General features: G+C 47.6%; 1 protein-coding gene across 1 annotated transcript in view; it reads left to right on the top strand.

Moving 5' to 3' along the window:
* LOC148502553 (uncharacterized) overlaps positions 1 to 14,751 on the top strand; it is a 193,630-nt gene that overhangs the window by 9,095 nt on the left and 169,784 nt on the right. The window contains exons 6-9 of the mRNA XM_088449715.1: positions 2,075 to 2,131; positions 2,221 to 2,307; positions 8,020 to 8,109; positions 10,704 to 11,498. Of these exons, the coding sequence (XP_088305841.1) occupies positions 2,075 to 2,131; positions 2,221 to 2,307; positions 8,020 to 8,109; positions 10,704 to 11,498 (1,029 nt within the window). The remainder of the gene's footprint in view (positions 1 to 2,074; positions 2,132 to 2,220; positions 2,308 to 8,019; positions 8,110 to 10,703; positions 11,499 to 14,751) is intronic.

Here is a 14,751-nt window from a genome sequence, read left to right on the forward strand (position 1 = left end):
GCCGGGGGCGTGGCTGCCCAGACGGAGGCGTTCCCATGGGAACGACTACCGTCTGGGGCCAAAAGCACTCCAGGGCTTGCGGCAGCGAGACCCTACCACAAGGGTCTCGTCGCAAGCCCGATGGTCGCGATGGTCTTGACATCGGTAATGTACCTTGACGCATGCGTAGTGCCACTCTGACGCATGCGCAGACCACCGATAATTGCTCAACTGCGTGAACATTGGAAACACGTCCATCTTCCGAAACAGGCCCTTATTCCGCGTGGCACCTATGCAACCACACCGACCCCAGCCCTCCAACAGGCAATAAATTTATCTACCCACCCGTGGGATGCTTCACCTATGTGAGAATGCTTAGTCGACACCCAGTAGCACTCATTCAGCTGTGCATTAGAAGTTCCTGAGGTGCCTACGACTCAGAATTGCGCGGAACTGCTCTAAATTGCACATGGAGGTCCCGACGCCTGCGCAATTTTCTAAAAATCGCAATATCCATCCGCTTTAGGAATTGTGAACCTGATTCAGACCCTCTCACTAGGATGCATTTGCTCGTAGCTGGCGATGGTTCGCATTGTGTGCATGCGTACGCATCGCAGTGCGGGCGCGCAAACCAGTGCGAGAGATCGGGAAGTGTCCACTCGCTGCACATAGACCGCCCAGCAGAGTGAGTGACAGGTGAAACCATTTGTGGGTGGTGACAGGGGCTGGGCACTAGAAACGGGGGAGTGGAGATGCAAACGCAGGCGTGCCTGAGCGTCTCAACACCGTTTCAGAAGTGTGCATAATTAAGACGCAGCGTCATAGTACACGTCACCTGGCTAGATTTTACACTGAAGTGCTCGCAGTGCTTGCGGTAAGGTATGGTGCGTTCACTTCCGATGATACCCGATAGTACCGATGGTCGCATACACTTCCTGCAGATAATGTGCGCAAGTGGGAATCTTAGGACAGGCTGGTGGGTGTCTGCATTCACAGGGTGATCGCACGCCGACATAGTGGGCGTGCTTATACCTTGCTGTGCGAATCTGAATTTGCATACGCATCTAGCGAGCGGGTCTGAATGAGGTCCTGTGTGCAAGTCAAGCAGTGGAGGTTTTCCCACTGCATCCAATCAGCTTCTACCTGTCATTTTATAGAATGTACTAGCTGATTGGCTGCTATGAACAACTTCACCACTCTTCACTGCTTCACGCATCTCCCTCTAAGGGGTCTAGTTACTAAGCAGTGTTAGGAGACAGAGTGAAAAGTGATAAGGTGCCAGCCAATCAGCTCCCAACTGTCATCTCACAGGCTGTGTTTGAAAAATGACAGTTGGGACCTGATTGGCTGGCACCTTATCACTTCCTTATCACTTTTCACTCTGGCCCTGATTCAGAGCCGGACGCTCTGACAGAGCGCTCGCTCTGAATCAGGGCCGGCCTTCTTGTTTTTTAGAGCGGCCTCCTGGCCGCTCGCATAGCTGTTGGTGACCAACCACAGCTATAGTGAGCGGCCTGGAAGATGGTCGTGAGGGTCAAGACCATCGCAACCATCGGGCTTGCGACGAGACCCTTGTGGTAGGGTCTCCTTGCCGCAAGCCCAAGAGAGAAGCCGCAAGCCCAAACAGAGCCGAAATCTCTCCCACTGACATCACTCGTGATGTCAGTGGGGCCGCCCCCAAGCGATGGGCGGGCCCACATTGTGCAGCCACTCCCCCGGCCCGCCCACCCTTTGGTACGAGACCCGGAGCGACGGTTTGCCCGTCGCTATCCGGGTCTCGAGCATGCGCACGACAGAGCCGGCTCCATCGTGCGCATGTGCACTGGGCCATCATCGACCCGCTTGCGAACGCATAGCGCTCGCGAGCGGGTCTGAATCAGGCCCTCTGTCTCCTAACACTGCTTAGTAAATAGACCCCTGAGTTTGTTCTTACTTTCTTGTAAAAGTAAAACTTTTTGCCACTTTACAACATATTTATTCTAAAAACAAGTAATGTATGTAGTTGAGCAAGGAAATCGGATCTTGAAGTTCACAATGGTGTCGGTAGGAGTACGGCTGTTTCTCATGATTAATACACGTCGTCTTTTTCTTTCAGTAAGCCAGAGCAATGAGTCAGATTGCATATATTTCTGTGTGATGACAGGCAGAACAGGTAAACGAAATGTCATTAGAGAAACAAGGGCCGAGGACAAGGATATTCTCATGTTATTTATCAAAATCTTTTTTTTTTTTTTTTATTAGGAAGAAATTTGTCTGACCTCTGGGATTTGACTCAGAAGCCTCCTGTCGTAAATCTAACGTTCCCCCAGAATTTCTCCTCTGCGCTGGGTAAGTAATGTTCGGTTTGGATAAATAATTAATATGATTATATAAAAGCACACTTTTCGGGAGGGAGGGGGAATAAACATGAAACATTTAAACATTTCAATCTCATAAATTCGCTATAATGAAATAGCGCCATGATAAACAAAGCGTAGCTCTCCTGTGCTCCACACCTAATTGCTCATTCATCTCAATAAGTTAGTATTCTTTGCGTTCCAGAGACCACTTACATTTGTCAATCACCTAATGGCGTGAGCGCCGCAGAAAACAGCTACAGTAATTACATTTCTGTTGCACAGTTGAAACTGATTTATTTTCATCGTTTATTTTAACCCTTACCTATAATAAAGAGTTGTAATAACTTAAAATCGGCTTCATCTATTCTAGTTTTTTTTCTAGTTCAGAGTTTCCCAATTACAGTCCAGGTTTTAAGGCTATACATGCTTGAGCACATGTGACTTAATTAGTAGCTCAGTTAATTTCAATGGCGGCTCCAGAGGTGAGGCTGCAGCACAGTCCAAAGTCCAGCTTTTGAAATGGCAATTGGTGAGGCTCCCCTAACTGCCAGTGAGGGTGGTATATAACCACCCTCACTGGTTATATCCTCACTGGCAGTTAGGGGAGCCTCACCAACTGCCACCCTCACTGGTTATATCCTCACTGGCAGTTAGGGGAGCCTCACCAACTGCCATTTCAAAAGCTGCCAAACATCTCCAGCTGGAACTCACTGGCGGTTAGTGTAGCTCCCCAATTTGAATTGTGGATTGCGCTCCAGCCCCACCTCTGGAGCCACCAATGGTCAATTTGATTTTAACCATCTGGACTCAAGCATGAATATCTTGAAAACCTGGAGTATAATGGGGAAGTTTGTGAAACTCTAGTTTAGTCCCTTATGAACGGAGGACTACTTTTATTGGTCCAATGGCAGGAATAGTAGGGGGGACAGAACACTTTATAGTACATAATGGTAAATATTGGGGGTAGCAGACCAGTGAATGGCAAATAGCCCCATTATATAAAGCAGGATAAAGCATTATATAAAGCATGATGCCCAGTGTAATAACCACATGTCCACCATATACAGATGCATGCTCATCATTTGCACCTTCTACCCAACATAACAACACAAACGCCGTATTATGGCCACCATGATTAATTGCCCTGTGCACAGCCTAGTTGCCTCCTACCTGACACTTGGAGCACCATACTCATCCAATACATCCATACAAGCTTAAGCCCACTAATGTTTAGTCAACTGATATAACCCCAAGTGCAATGAACAATGTCTAAAATTATCCCTTTCAAGGAAACACAATAGTGTAAGCTCTAAAGCAAGGGTGTATCTATAATGGGTGCAGGGTGTGCTGTGCAGGGAACACCTGGGTCACACCCTTGACCCATTTGTCTCGGATTAAGAGGGGGATGCGACAGGGGTGGTCGTCCTTGGGCTCCCACACATAGAGGGGCCCCCACACAGGGTCGATGTGACCCTGTCGAGAACATGTTCCCGGATGGGGCCAGGGTCAGAAGCGGCGTCCATTCTATTGCATGCAGCACAGACTCTGAGCGGCTCCCGAGTCCCCTCATGTGACACATGTCCATGACACTGAGGAGGGAACCCAGGAGCAGCTCTGCTGGCTGGGACACTTAAGGTAAGAGAGACTCAGTATGGGGCTGGAGGGGGGTGCAGGACCAGATGTAGTCACAGGCGCCGTGTGGCTGCAGGAGGTGTGGGGGTAAATGGAATTCACAGGTGCCGTGTGGCTTGGGGTGGAATAGAAGGCACAGGTGCCGTGTGGCTTGGGGTGGAATAGAAGGCACAGGTGCCATGTGGCTTGGGGTGGAATGAAAGGCACAGGCACCGTGTGGCTTGGGAGGGGGGGTGGAAGGCACAGGTACCGTGTGGTTTGGGGGGAAGGAAGGAACAGGCGCCGTGTGGCTTGGGGGGGAAGGTACAGGTGCTGTGAGGCTTGGAGGGGGCCTCCACAACTTAGTTGACCCGGGGCCCAAACAAGCCTTAATCCGGCCCTGGACACAGACACAACAGATATCATGGGGAACATGGTAGTCATGGTAGCCATGTTTCCGAAGATCTGTGCATGGCACACTAGAGAAATCAAAAGGGAAAATGGCACCTGCACCATTTTACTGAAGACCTATTGATTCACAGTAGACTACTGGGGACATGCGCCAGAAAGAGGGCAGGTGGGGGAACGCATGGAAACAGCACACGGACCCCCTCTCACTTTAACCGCCCCTACTCTAAAGTATTGGTGTAAAAATGATATTTGTTTATTATAAATAAAGAGTTGCAAGAAGATAAATGCTAATAACAAAGTAAGGAGTCTCTGGGCCTGATTCAGAGCCGAACGCTCTGACCAGAGCGCTCGCTCTGAATCAGGGCCCTCCTCCATGAAAATGGAGCGGCCTCCTGGCCGCTCGCATAGCTGTGGGTGACCACCCACAGCATATGCGAGCGTCCATGATGATGGTTGCGATGGTCTTGACCATCGTGACCATCGGGCTTGCGACGAAGACCCTGCGGTAGGGTCTCGCTGCTGCAAGCCCTGGAGTGATTTTGGCTCTATCAGAGCCAAAATCACTCCCACTGACATCACTAGTGATGTCAGTGGGGCCGGCTTCAGACGGTAGGTGTTCCCATGGGAACGCCTCCGTCTGGCAGGCACGCCCCCGGCACGCCCACCAAAGGGGGCGTGCTGTCAATCAACATCGACAGCACGACCCCTTTGGTGCGAGACCCGGAGCGATGGAGAGCCCGTCGCTCGCCGGGTCTCGCGCATGCGCACGACGGAGCTCCCTCCGTCGTGTGCATGCGCAGTGGTGGAACATCGACCCACTTGCGAGCGTCCTGCGCTCGCGAGCGGGTCTGAATGACCCCCTTTGTCCCTCTCATTTTGGATGAAGAAAATATGTGTTGTACAGTAGTATATAACTAATCAAATAACAAAATAAAGTTAAAATAAGAGCATTATATAGCAGTTCTGCTTGTTCAGAAATCACATGAAAAAAATCACTCTTATGCAAATCAGCCATATTGATGAACTATTGTCCTGCAGTTCATGCATTAATACAGTCAATGAACAAATTTAGAATTGCCACAAAGGGGGAGATGTATCAAAGCTTCTAAAGTGTGGAAAAGTGGACAAGTAGAGCAACCAATCATCTTTGAGCTTGCATGTATCAAGTCCATTCATAAAATGAAGGTAGAAGCTGATTGGTTGCTTGGTATATATGGTTACAGTGCAAATAAGACGCTAAGTTAGGTAAAAGTATGAAAGCTGGGCAGTCGCTAGCTATGGCGTCTAAGTCACACCATGCGTCTCACGATATATGACGTAGAACGGATACTGTAGGTGTACGTACGAGGACACATCTGTAGCTGACGGCTGTAACCTGGCTGCAGTTCTAGGGTTTTCGTCCCCTATTCATCAAAATGCGGTGATAAGAATGATTTGTTGTTGTAATTATTGTGGCAATTAATCAGTACATTTTTATCTGACCACCTCGGAGAAACTCAGCTGCCCCAGCAAGATTCTCTTACATAGTTATGGTGCTAAGTGATTCTTCATCTCACTTATTTAAAAAGATCTGGAACAAGTGTCAGCAAGAACCCAGGCCCTTGTTGCTGAATAACTGGGACTATTCTTAAACCACAGTGTTAAAACGCAAAGAGAAAATCTAGTGTTTGGGTTTCAGCGCAATAGGAGGAGCATGAGAGTGTCTAGCGTCCATTCATTATGGAACGCCCAGGTCTGCTCAGCTATTCCCATCAGAAGAACAAACAGTTCAGACCACCTTTAGACGTTACCATCTTAATGTATGAGCTTCATGGATAAGATCTCCCTCCATACTCCCCCCCCGGTCAGTTTGCCAATGACTGACGCCACTCGTCTCAACTGATTATTACCTCCCACTCCAGTCTCCGAGTCGTCGTCCGTGTTGCTCCCTACCACTGAAATTCTCTCCTTCTCCCTACTAGACTCTTCACCTCTCTTCAAACTTCTTCATCAAAGCCTTCCAGCTGTCATCCTAACCCACCGATAGATGCTCCTCACTCACAGGCCCTCATTCAGAGGTGCTCGCACGAAGCGAGCGCTCTCTCTGAATGAGGGCGGCCGCTTGATTATTAAAGTGCAGCCTACACAGCTTTAGCAACCGACCAGGTTGATGGTCGCGATGGCCAAGACCATCGCGACCATCGGGGCTTGCGACAAGACCCTAAGGTTGGGTCTCGGCAACCACAAGCCCCAGGTAGCTTCCTGCTCTGATCGAGCAGGAAGCTCCCCACTGACATCACTGCTGATGTCAGTGTGGCCGCCCACAAAACGGCAGGCGTTCCGTCAAGAATGCCTCCGTTTGTGTAGCCACCCACCCGCCCACAAAACGGGGCGAGCTGTCGATCAACATCGACAGCCGCCCCTTTTGTAGTGGGCTGGTCCGGAGCAAGAGAAATTCTGTCTCGCTCCGTGGCTTGCGCACGCGCAGTGCGGCTGCTGCGCGTGCATCGGGCCTTAACATCAACCCGTTTGCGAGCGCTCAGCGCTTGCGACCGGGTCTGAATGAGACCCACTGTCTCTCCCCTCTGTGACACCCCTGTCTGCCTGCCCCTTTCCAGTAGATTGTAAGCTCACACAAACAGGGTCCTCTTCCCTCGGAATCGGTATGATTTACTGCCGGACTCATGCCACGCGGTTGGAATCCCGACATTGGCATTCCGGCAGAGGAGGAAATCCCGATCATCAAAGGTAAGTTAATACTAACCTATTTCTACCCCCCTAACCCTCCCTTAGGGGTGCCTAACCCTAACCTTCCCCCCCGGTGCCTAACCCTAATCCTCCCTCTAAGTGCCTAAACCTAACCCCCCCCTTCCCCGTCGCCTAGACCTAAGTCCCCCAATCGACGTCCCTTCGACCGGGATGCCGGGCGTCGGGCTCCCAGCGTCTGTCTAATGACAGCCGTCGGCATATCAACGCCTGTCTTTAGACCCTTGCCGGGATATGACAGTCGGGAAGCTGGCAGTCGGGATCAGGTCCGCCGACTTCCCGACTGCATACCCTTCCCTCATGTGCTTTTCCTGCCCTCACATACTGAATATCATTACCACCTTCCACTTGCCAACAACGGCTCAGAGCCTTTGGGTTCAGCCCATGCTGCTTCTGTGGGTACATGTGCGGTATAGCCTGTATCCTGTCATGCAATATGTTGTATTTTTCATTTTTGCATTTTTTTCTTGTGTTGTTTGCACTGTTTCTGCTTATGTACTATGTAAGGGGCTGTGGTCCCCTTGTGGAGCCATATAAATAAAATATATTAATAATAATATTATTATTGATTATAATAATAATAGTAATAATAATAATAGTTTTCGTATAAATCAGCACTTGACTAAGGATGGAATTTCTGCAGCTTCCTTAATGACTCTCTAAATTATATGTGATGATTTTTTTACATCACATCATTCACGCTACAGGCAGGCGTACCCGCACGGAGAACATTATAACACACTCCCATTGTGTGAATATAGTGGAAGTGCAGGAAAAGTAATACAGTACTTGTAAATGCGATTTCCTACAATACTCTAATTATATTTATTTTCAGATAGTTAGATGGATACGTTTCTGTTATAACCTCTTCTTCTCTTCTTTTGTGTGTAATGGAAACATCCGCATTATGCTAATTACAGCTTTACTTACACAGATTTAGAATCTATTCTTCCAAACTTGATAACATCGGCTGAAAACACGGAATTTATTCTGAATGTTCCAACAAAACTGTGGACACTGAGAAGTAAGTACGACTGTACGTGCCTACTGTTTTTATGTTCTTACCGACCGACTAATTGCTGTCTAAAATACAACTTGCATTATACAGTATTAGTTTACATAAAGCCATTTATCTAACATCTAAAATCAACTTGAATAGAAGACACTTGTTCAGAGGAGATTATTTAGAAAACCTGTAAGTAGAGCATAGGTTATTCACAAGAGTAGGATACCGGTCAGATGGTCGACACATTCTGAATGTCGATAATAAAAAATGTCGACATGGTCATTAGGTTGAACATCATTCTTTCGAGAAGTATTTAGGTTGATAGGGTTAAATGGTTTACACAGTAGTTTACACAGAGGTTTAACATGTCAACACTAAATTGTTGACATGTTTTTTCATGATTTATAGTATGGCTAGGGATACGTTTTGGGTTAGGCTAAAATAACAAATAAAGTGTCGACATTTTAGTGCCAACCTTTTGACTGTGTTGACCATTTAACCCTGTCAACCTAAATATAAGTCTACAGAATGATGGTCGATCTAATGACCATGTTGAACTTTTTACTGTCGACATTCAGAACCATGCCCCAACAGTAGACCAACGTGTAGCCGATCAGAGCATTAGAGCATTTATATCCCTAGACCTACCTGTAGGCAATCTGTAGTCAAACAGAGTATGAGAGCATTCACAGGAACAGACTAATGCTACTGTAGGTATACACCAGAAAGATTTTACTCCCAATCCACGAATTACTGTATACAAGCCACTGAAATATATCTGTTCCTATATTGAGCAGATCCGAAAGGTTTTTATTTTAAACGATAATCGGCCCTGTGTGTGATGTGTACACACTATGCACTCTGTCTGGGCAGTTGAAAATCCTCTGTTCGGTGCCGTTATTGTATAGTGTATCACTAGCTTAACCTGTAGCTAATCAGAACACGAAAACAGCAATGGGAAACGTACCACTAACGCCATCTATAGTGACAATAGCAGTAGGCTTACTCCTGTTTGCTACATATAGAACAGAGAGCCTAATTCAGACCCGCTCGTGAGCGCTGAGCGCTCACAAGCGGGTCGATGGTGCCCTAATGCGCATGCGCACGACGGAGGGAGCTCCGTCGTGCGCATGCGCGAGACCCGCATAGCGACAGCCAAGCTGTCGCTATGGGTCTCACACCAAAGGGGGCGTGCTGTCGATGGTGACTGACAGCACGTCCCCTTTGATGGGCGTGCCGGGGGCATTGCTGCCCAGACGGAGGCGTTCCCATGGGAACGCCTTCTGTCTGGAGCCGGCCCCACTGACATCAGTGGGAGTGCTTTTGGCTCGGATAGAGCCAAAAGCACTCCTGGGCTTGCGGCAGCGAGACCCTACCACAGGGTCTCATCGCAAGCCCGATGGTCACGATGGTCTTGACCATCGCAACCATCATTTTGGCCGCTCGCATAAGCTGTGGGTGGTCACCCACAGCTATGCGAGCGGCCAGGAGGCCACTCCATTTTTAGGTAGGAGGGCCCTGATTCAGAGCGAGTGCTCTGGTCAGAGCGTCCGGCTCCGAATCAGGCCCAGAGGACATAACCCTATTAATGCCGTCTAGTCGCTATAAAAAAATAATTGCTTTCCAATCTCAATAGTGTGGTTCCAAAGCATGAAGTGATTTAATAATAAAAAAAAAGATAACAGGTTAACAATATATATATATATATATATATATATATATATATATATATATAATATATATATATATATATATGTACAATCGACAGAAACGCATGCGCTCTGGATCCAGCAAACAGCCATTCAATCCTGAAAGCTGTGGTCGCAGAAAGGAGACCCCTTGCTAGTCACAGAGCTCAATAATATATACAGTTCAGGTTACACAGAGAACAAAGGAGACGATCTGGCATGTTTCCATTGGTTCGGGCTTCGGGTCAGTCTGGTGTAATGCAGGGCATCGGTCAGTTCAAACGGTGCCAACATTTGCTGGGGGTCAGAACTCCACAAGTTGCAGACATAAATTCCCTCCGAAAAACCTAGTTCAAACTGGTCTATTTACATCACGCAAACAATAGTATTCTGATCATTAATTCCCTATCGCAAGGTGCGATCTCTTTGCCGATAGGAACGGATGTCTGAGAATAAATAGGGAATTAGAATGATACCAAACATGATATGTCCTCTGTATCCTGAACCTTAGATCTCTATAAGGGATATCTTACATTATAACTACAAATAACTCTATCAACCCTGGTTATAAAGACAGTGTGTAGGAACCATTTTATTAGTGAATGTGTATGTGTGCAAATGTATAAATATGCATATGTATAAAAATGCGTTCACATGTGATGTGCAAATACACGCTAGCACGCCGTAGCGTGCTAGTCGCATGTTTTCATACAAAGACGATAGTATCGCTAGATAATAATTGCAAATGACTTCATCCAATTATCTGACTTCGACAACCCTTTTATCGGAGCTTATGTCTCGTTCTTAAATGGAGCCCACATCTTTGAAATTTGTGTAATAAACTAATAATAACGCTTTGTAAATCCTTGTAGAGTAAACATGACACATCTAATACATACACTGTTTTATTAATTTCCCAAACAGCGTCTACAAGTGCATCTGTACAAGGAAGCCCTGACAGTGACCGAGCGTTCAACAAACATTTTAAAGAAAATGATGACCCTGGACATAGAATATCGTCTACAACCAACACTGCTATTTCAAGGAAAAAACAAGATATTTCTAATTTGCCCACTGAAGAAACTCCATCAAAAGGTCAAAAGTTTCTTCTTTCCAAGTTACCCCCAATGATGCACGGAGTTGCCTCAAAAGAAAATAAAATTTTTCCGACCAGATCCCCTTCATTGGTAGGAACCATTGCACAAAAAGGGCAACACCAACCGTCTGACAAAATATCTTTGTTTCCTCACAACGCTTTGAAGGACCATAGTGTGTCTTTTTTGAGTCATAAAACGCAAGATGGGTCTTCACTAAGACTGCCAGGCTGGACAACGATCGCTGCCTTAGAAATGTTGCAAAGACCCTACACTATAATGCCCCTGTGGACCGGACATAGTCTACAGAGTAATAATAACTATGTTACCAAAAGGATGCCGACGACTGAGGGACACTTCCCAAGTACGCAAAGAGGTCCCTCAACAAGGACATCTTCCACAAATGTCTCTCCTGGGAATGTTGACACCATACACACGATGGCGGCTACTTTGGTGAAGACCATTTCTCCTTCCCAGCATGGAACCTCACTGGATATGATGCCACTTAAAGCGGACAGTGAAGTTTTCGACAGACAGGAAGACTTCACTACAAAAAGTCTACCCTGGTCACAATTAACAAATGGAAAAAAGGTCAATGACCCCTTGGTGACCCTTTCTTCTTTGGGTAAGTCGTATATTTTTGCAAATGTTTTTGTATTGAGCCGGACTGCAATAGTGCAATGGAAATACAGTAAGGCGGTAGTTTTCCTTACATTACTCTATGTTTTACCAAGTGGCACAGGAGTCACGTAGTGGTCACCGCTAACCTTTGGCGCTTTGCCCTGTGGCTGACTGTGCTTATATTATGCAGCTTATTACTTGAATTTATAAATGTCTTATTTGCTTTAAAAGGATATCACCATTTCAATCTTTACATGCACATGACATGGGAATAACAGAGCACGCATGCATGCCGAAGAAAAGGGGTGCAGAATTGGCTCATGAGAGTGCTTGTAATTAATCCTGCATAGCAATGTGACGGAAGTCTACCTAAGCTACGTCATGCTTCATCATATCAATCAATAAGTCTGTAGCAGTCTGAAGTCCTAGCTGGTAGAATACCATGAACTGGTAGAGAATAGTTGAGTTGTGCGATCATTTGCTACTGCACATGTGCAAAAAAGTCCTGTAAACCCCTAAAGGCGTATACGTTCCCCTGAGTGGACGCAGAGGGCCTGATTCAGATCCATTCGCTAGATGCGGCCGCTCGCTCCCTGCACATGCAAATTCAGCTAAGTGACGTCGACAGGCGATCTCACGGCAAGGCATAAGCACGCCCACTAGGTCTTGGCGAGCGATCGCTCTGTGTATGCTGACGCCCATTAGCGTATGGTGAGACACCCACTAGCACATGTCATCTCCAGGAAGTGTATTAAAACATTGGTACATTGCGGACCATCAGAAGCGATCGCAGCACTTGTGGTTGCCTTACCCTACCGCAAGCACTGCGAGGACGTCAGTGTAATAAAAAAGCTGGTGACGTGTACTATGACGCTCCCTGTTAATTATGCATGCCTCTGAAAGGGCGTTGAGACACTCAGGCACGCCTGAGTTCGCACGTTCACTCCCCCGTTATTAGTGTCCTGCCCCTGTTATCACCCGCCTCTCCTGTCAATCATTACACTGGGCTGTCTTTGCAGGGCGAGCGAGCGGGTCCCGATTGCTATGAGTAGTTCACACACGCGCATTGCGAAGCATACGCATGTGCAGTTTACCGAACAGCGGCAGCAGCGAGCGGAAGCTTGCTAGCGACCGGGTCTGAATCAGGCCCAGAGTCCGCTGTTCCATACAGAGACGCTAACATTAGAGCCGGTGAGAGAAAACCAAGGGTATTCCTGGGTGATAGCTTGAAGTGAGTGTAAAAAAAGCCCGTCTCATGGGTGTTTTGTGGCCGTGTCAGTGACTGCGGTTGCATTCCCAAATGCTAAGTCGCAGCCACAGACGCCATGCTTAGCCAGAGTTCAGGAGGAGACGCTGTGCAGTCTTGTACGCACTAGAACACAAGGGGGAGGCTGAAACTAATATTTGCATATTACTACCGCCGCTGCTAGTTCCATACACTTCCTGGAGATGACATGTATAAGTGGGCGTCTTAAGGCATGGTTGGTGGGCATCTAAATACACACTGCGATCACACGCCAAAACATTGTGGGCGTGCTAATGTCTTGGCGTGCTATCGCGGGATTTTCATACTCGGCTAGGAGCGAAAGCACCTAGCGAGCGGGTCTGAATTGAGCCCCAAGCTCCATGAGTGTAGAGATAAGTGTGAACTTGATTTGAGAGTCCGACCTTCTACCGCTTACAGTTGAAAAAACTTTCCAGGATTAGAAAGAGATGTATCAATGCTTCAAGTGGAGAAGCTGATAGTTCGCTGGGGGAAAATCCTCCTCTTGTCTTCCTGTAGAAGCTTTGATACATCTCCCCCTTATGATTTATTAGTGCAATAAGAATGGCTGAGAGTGAGGGGGAAATGTAACAGTTTTTAGTTACTGTGTCACTTCTGTGTGTGTGAGAAGCTTTTTATTACTTTACTTCATACAGTATTTGCCTATTCTCCCAGAAAGGTATGCAGTCGGGAAGCCGGTGGACCTAATCCGGGAGCCCGACGCCCGGCATCCCGGTCGAAGGTGGGTTAGGCATCCCCCCCCAGGAGGTTAGGTTTAGGCTAGGGGAAAGGAGGGTTAGGGTTAGGCACTCCCGGGGGGGACTTAGGGTTAAGCACCCCCCCTCGGGACTTAGGTTTAAGAGGCGGGGAAGGGGGGTTAGGTTTAGGCACTTAGAGGGGGGTTAGGGTTAGGCACTGGGGGGAAGGTTAGGGTTAGGCACCGCTAAGGGAGGGTTAGGGTTAGGGGGTAGAAATAGGTTAGTATATACTTTCCTTTGACGATCGGGATTTCCTCCTCTGCCGGGATGCCAACCGCCGGGCATGGGTCCGACGGTAAATCATACCGATTCCCCCAGAAACGGTTGGGTGATGCTCCCGGCCACCCTGAAGAGTAAGCAAGGTGTCTATTTACTAAGAATTGGATGGAGATAAAGTGAACGGAGATAAAGTACCAGCCAATCAGCTCCTGTCATGTCACAGGCTGTGTTTGAAAAATTACAGTTAAAAGCTGATTAGCTGGTACCTTATCTCCATCTAAGGCTTAGTAAATAGACCCCTTAGTCTCTTGGGGCCGACCGCCACCCCCCCGCAGCTGCCCAATTACCGAGAGAAGTGGGTGCTGAAACACGATTCATTTGCATCGAATCATGCCATCTTCGCCCCGTTCCACACTTCACCATGTCGCTAATCACAGAATTGTGTCACCGGGTGGGGCCATGCTAACACAATTGCATCATCACGCCCATGGCCCAACCATTTTACCATGGCACCTCCCCCTGAGACAAACTGGTACAGTGCAAGGTTTCAATTAAAAAATAAAATTGTCAAAATGTACAACCCTACTTCCCCTAAATCCCCACCCAGCCCCATGTAATGGTAAAACGGGAGAGAGAGAGAGAGAGAGAGAGAGAGAGAGACCTCCCAGCCTCTGTCTATTATTATTATAATCTTGCACTGCAATATGGTATCTCTCTCTGCAATCCTGCACAAAACAAGGCACACCAGTTCCCCTGCACCACACATCTTAAGGAACGCCTCCACCTTGCCTAGTGGCTCTGCTCCTTCACAAATGCGGCCGGTCATCTTACTCCGCTATTCCTCAACCAGGGCTCCGGCAGAAATCTCGGTGCTTCTGGAATGTCTTGGCCACAGATAAGGACCTGATGGAGTCCCTCAGACCAAGAGTATATACTAGCTGGAGAAAATCCCCAAGTTTGAGAGACATGTTGGTACATCGCTCCTTTTTAGCCAATCAAAGTAAAGAGAAAAAACA

The sequence above is a fragment of the Taudactylus pleione genome, unplaced genomic scaffold (genome assembly GCF_031769625.1).
Source record: "Taudactylus pleione unplaced genomic scaffold, aTauple2 ptg000493l, whole genome shotgun sequence".
Lineage (NCBI taxonomy): Eukaryota > Metazoa > Chordata > Amphibia > Anura > Myobatrachidae > Taudactylus > Taudactylus pleione.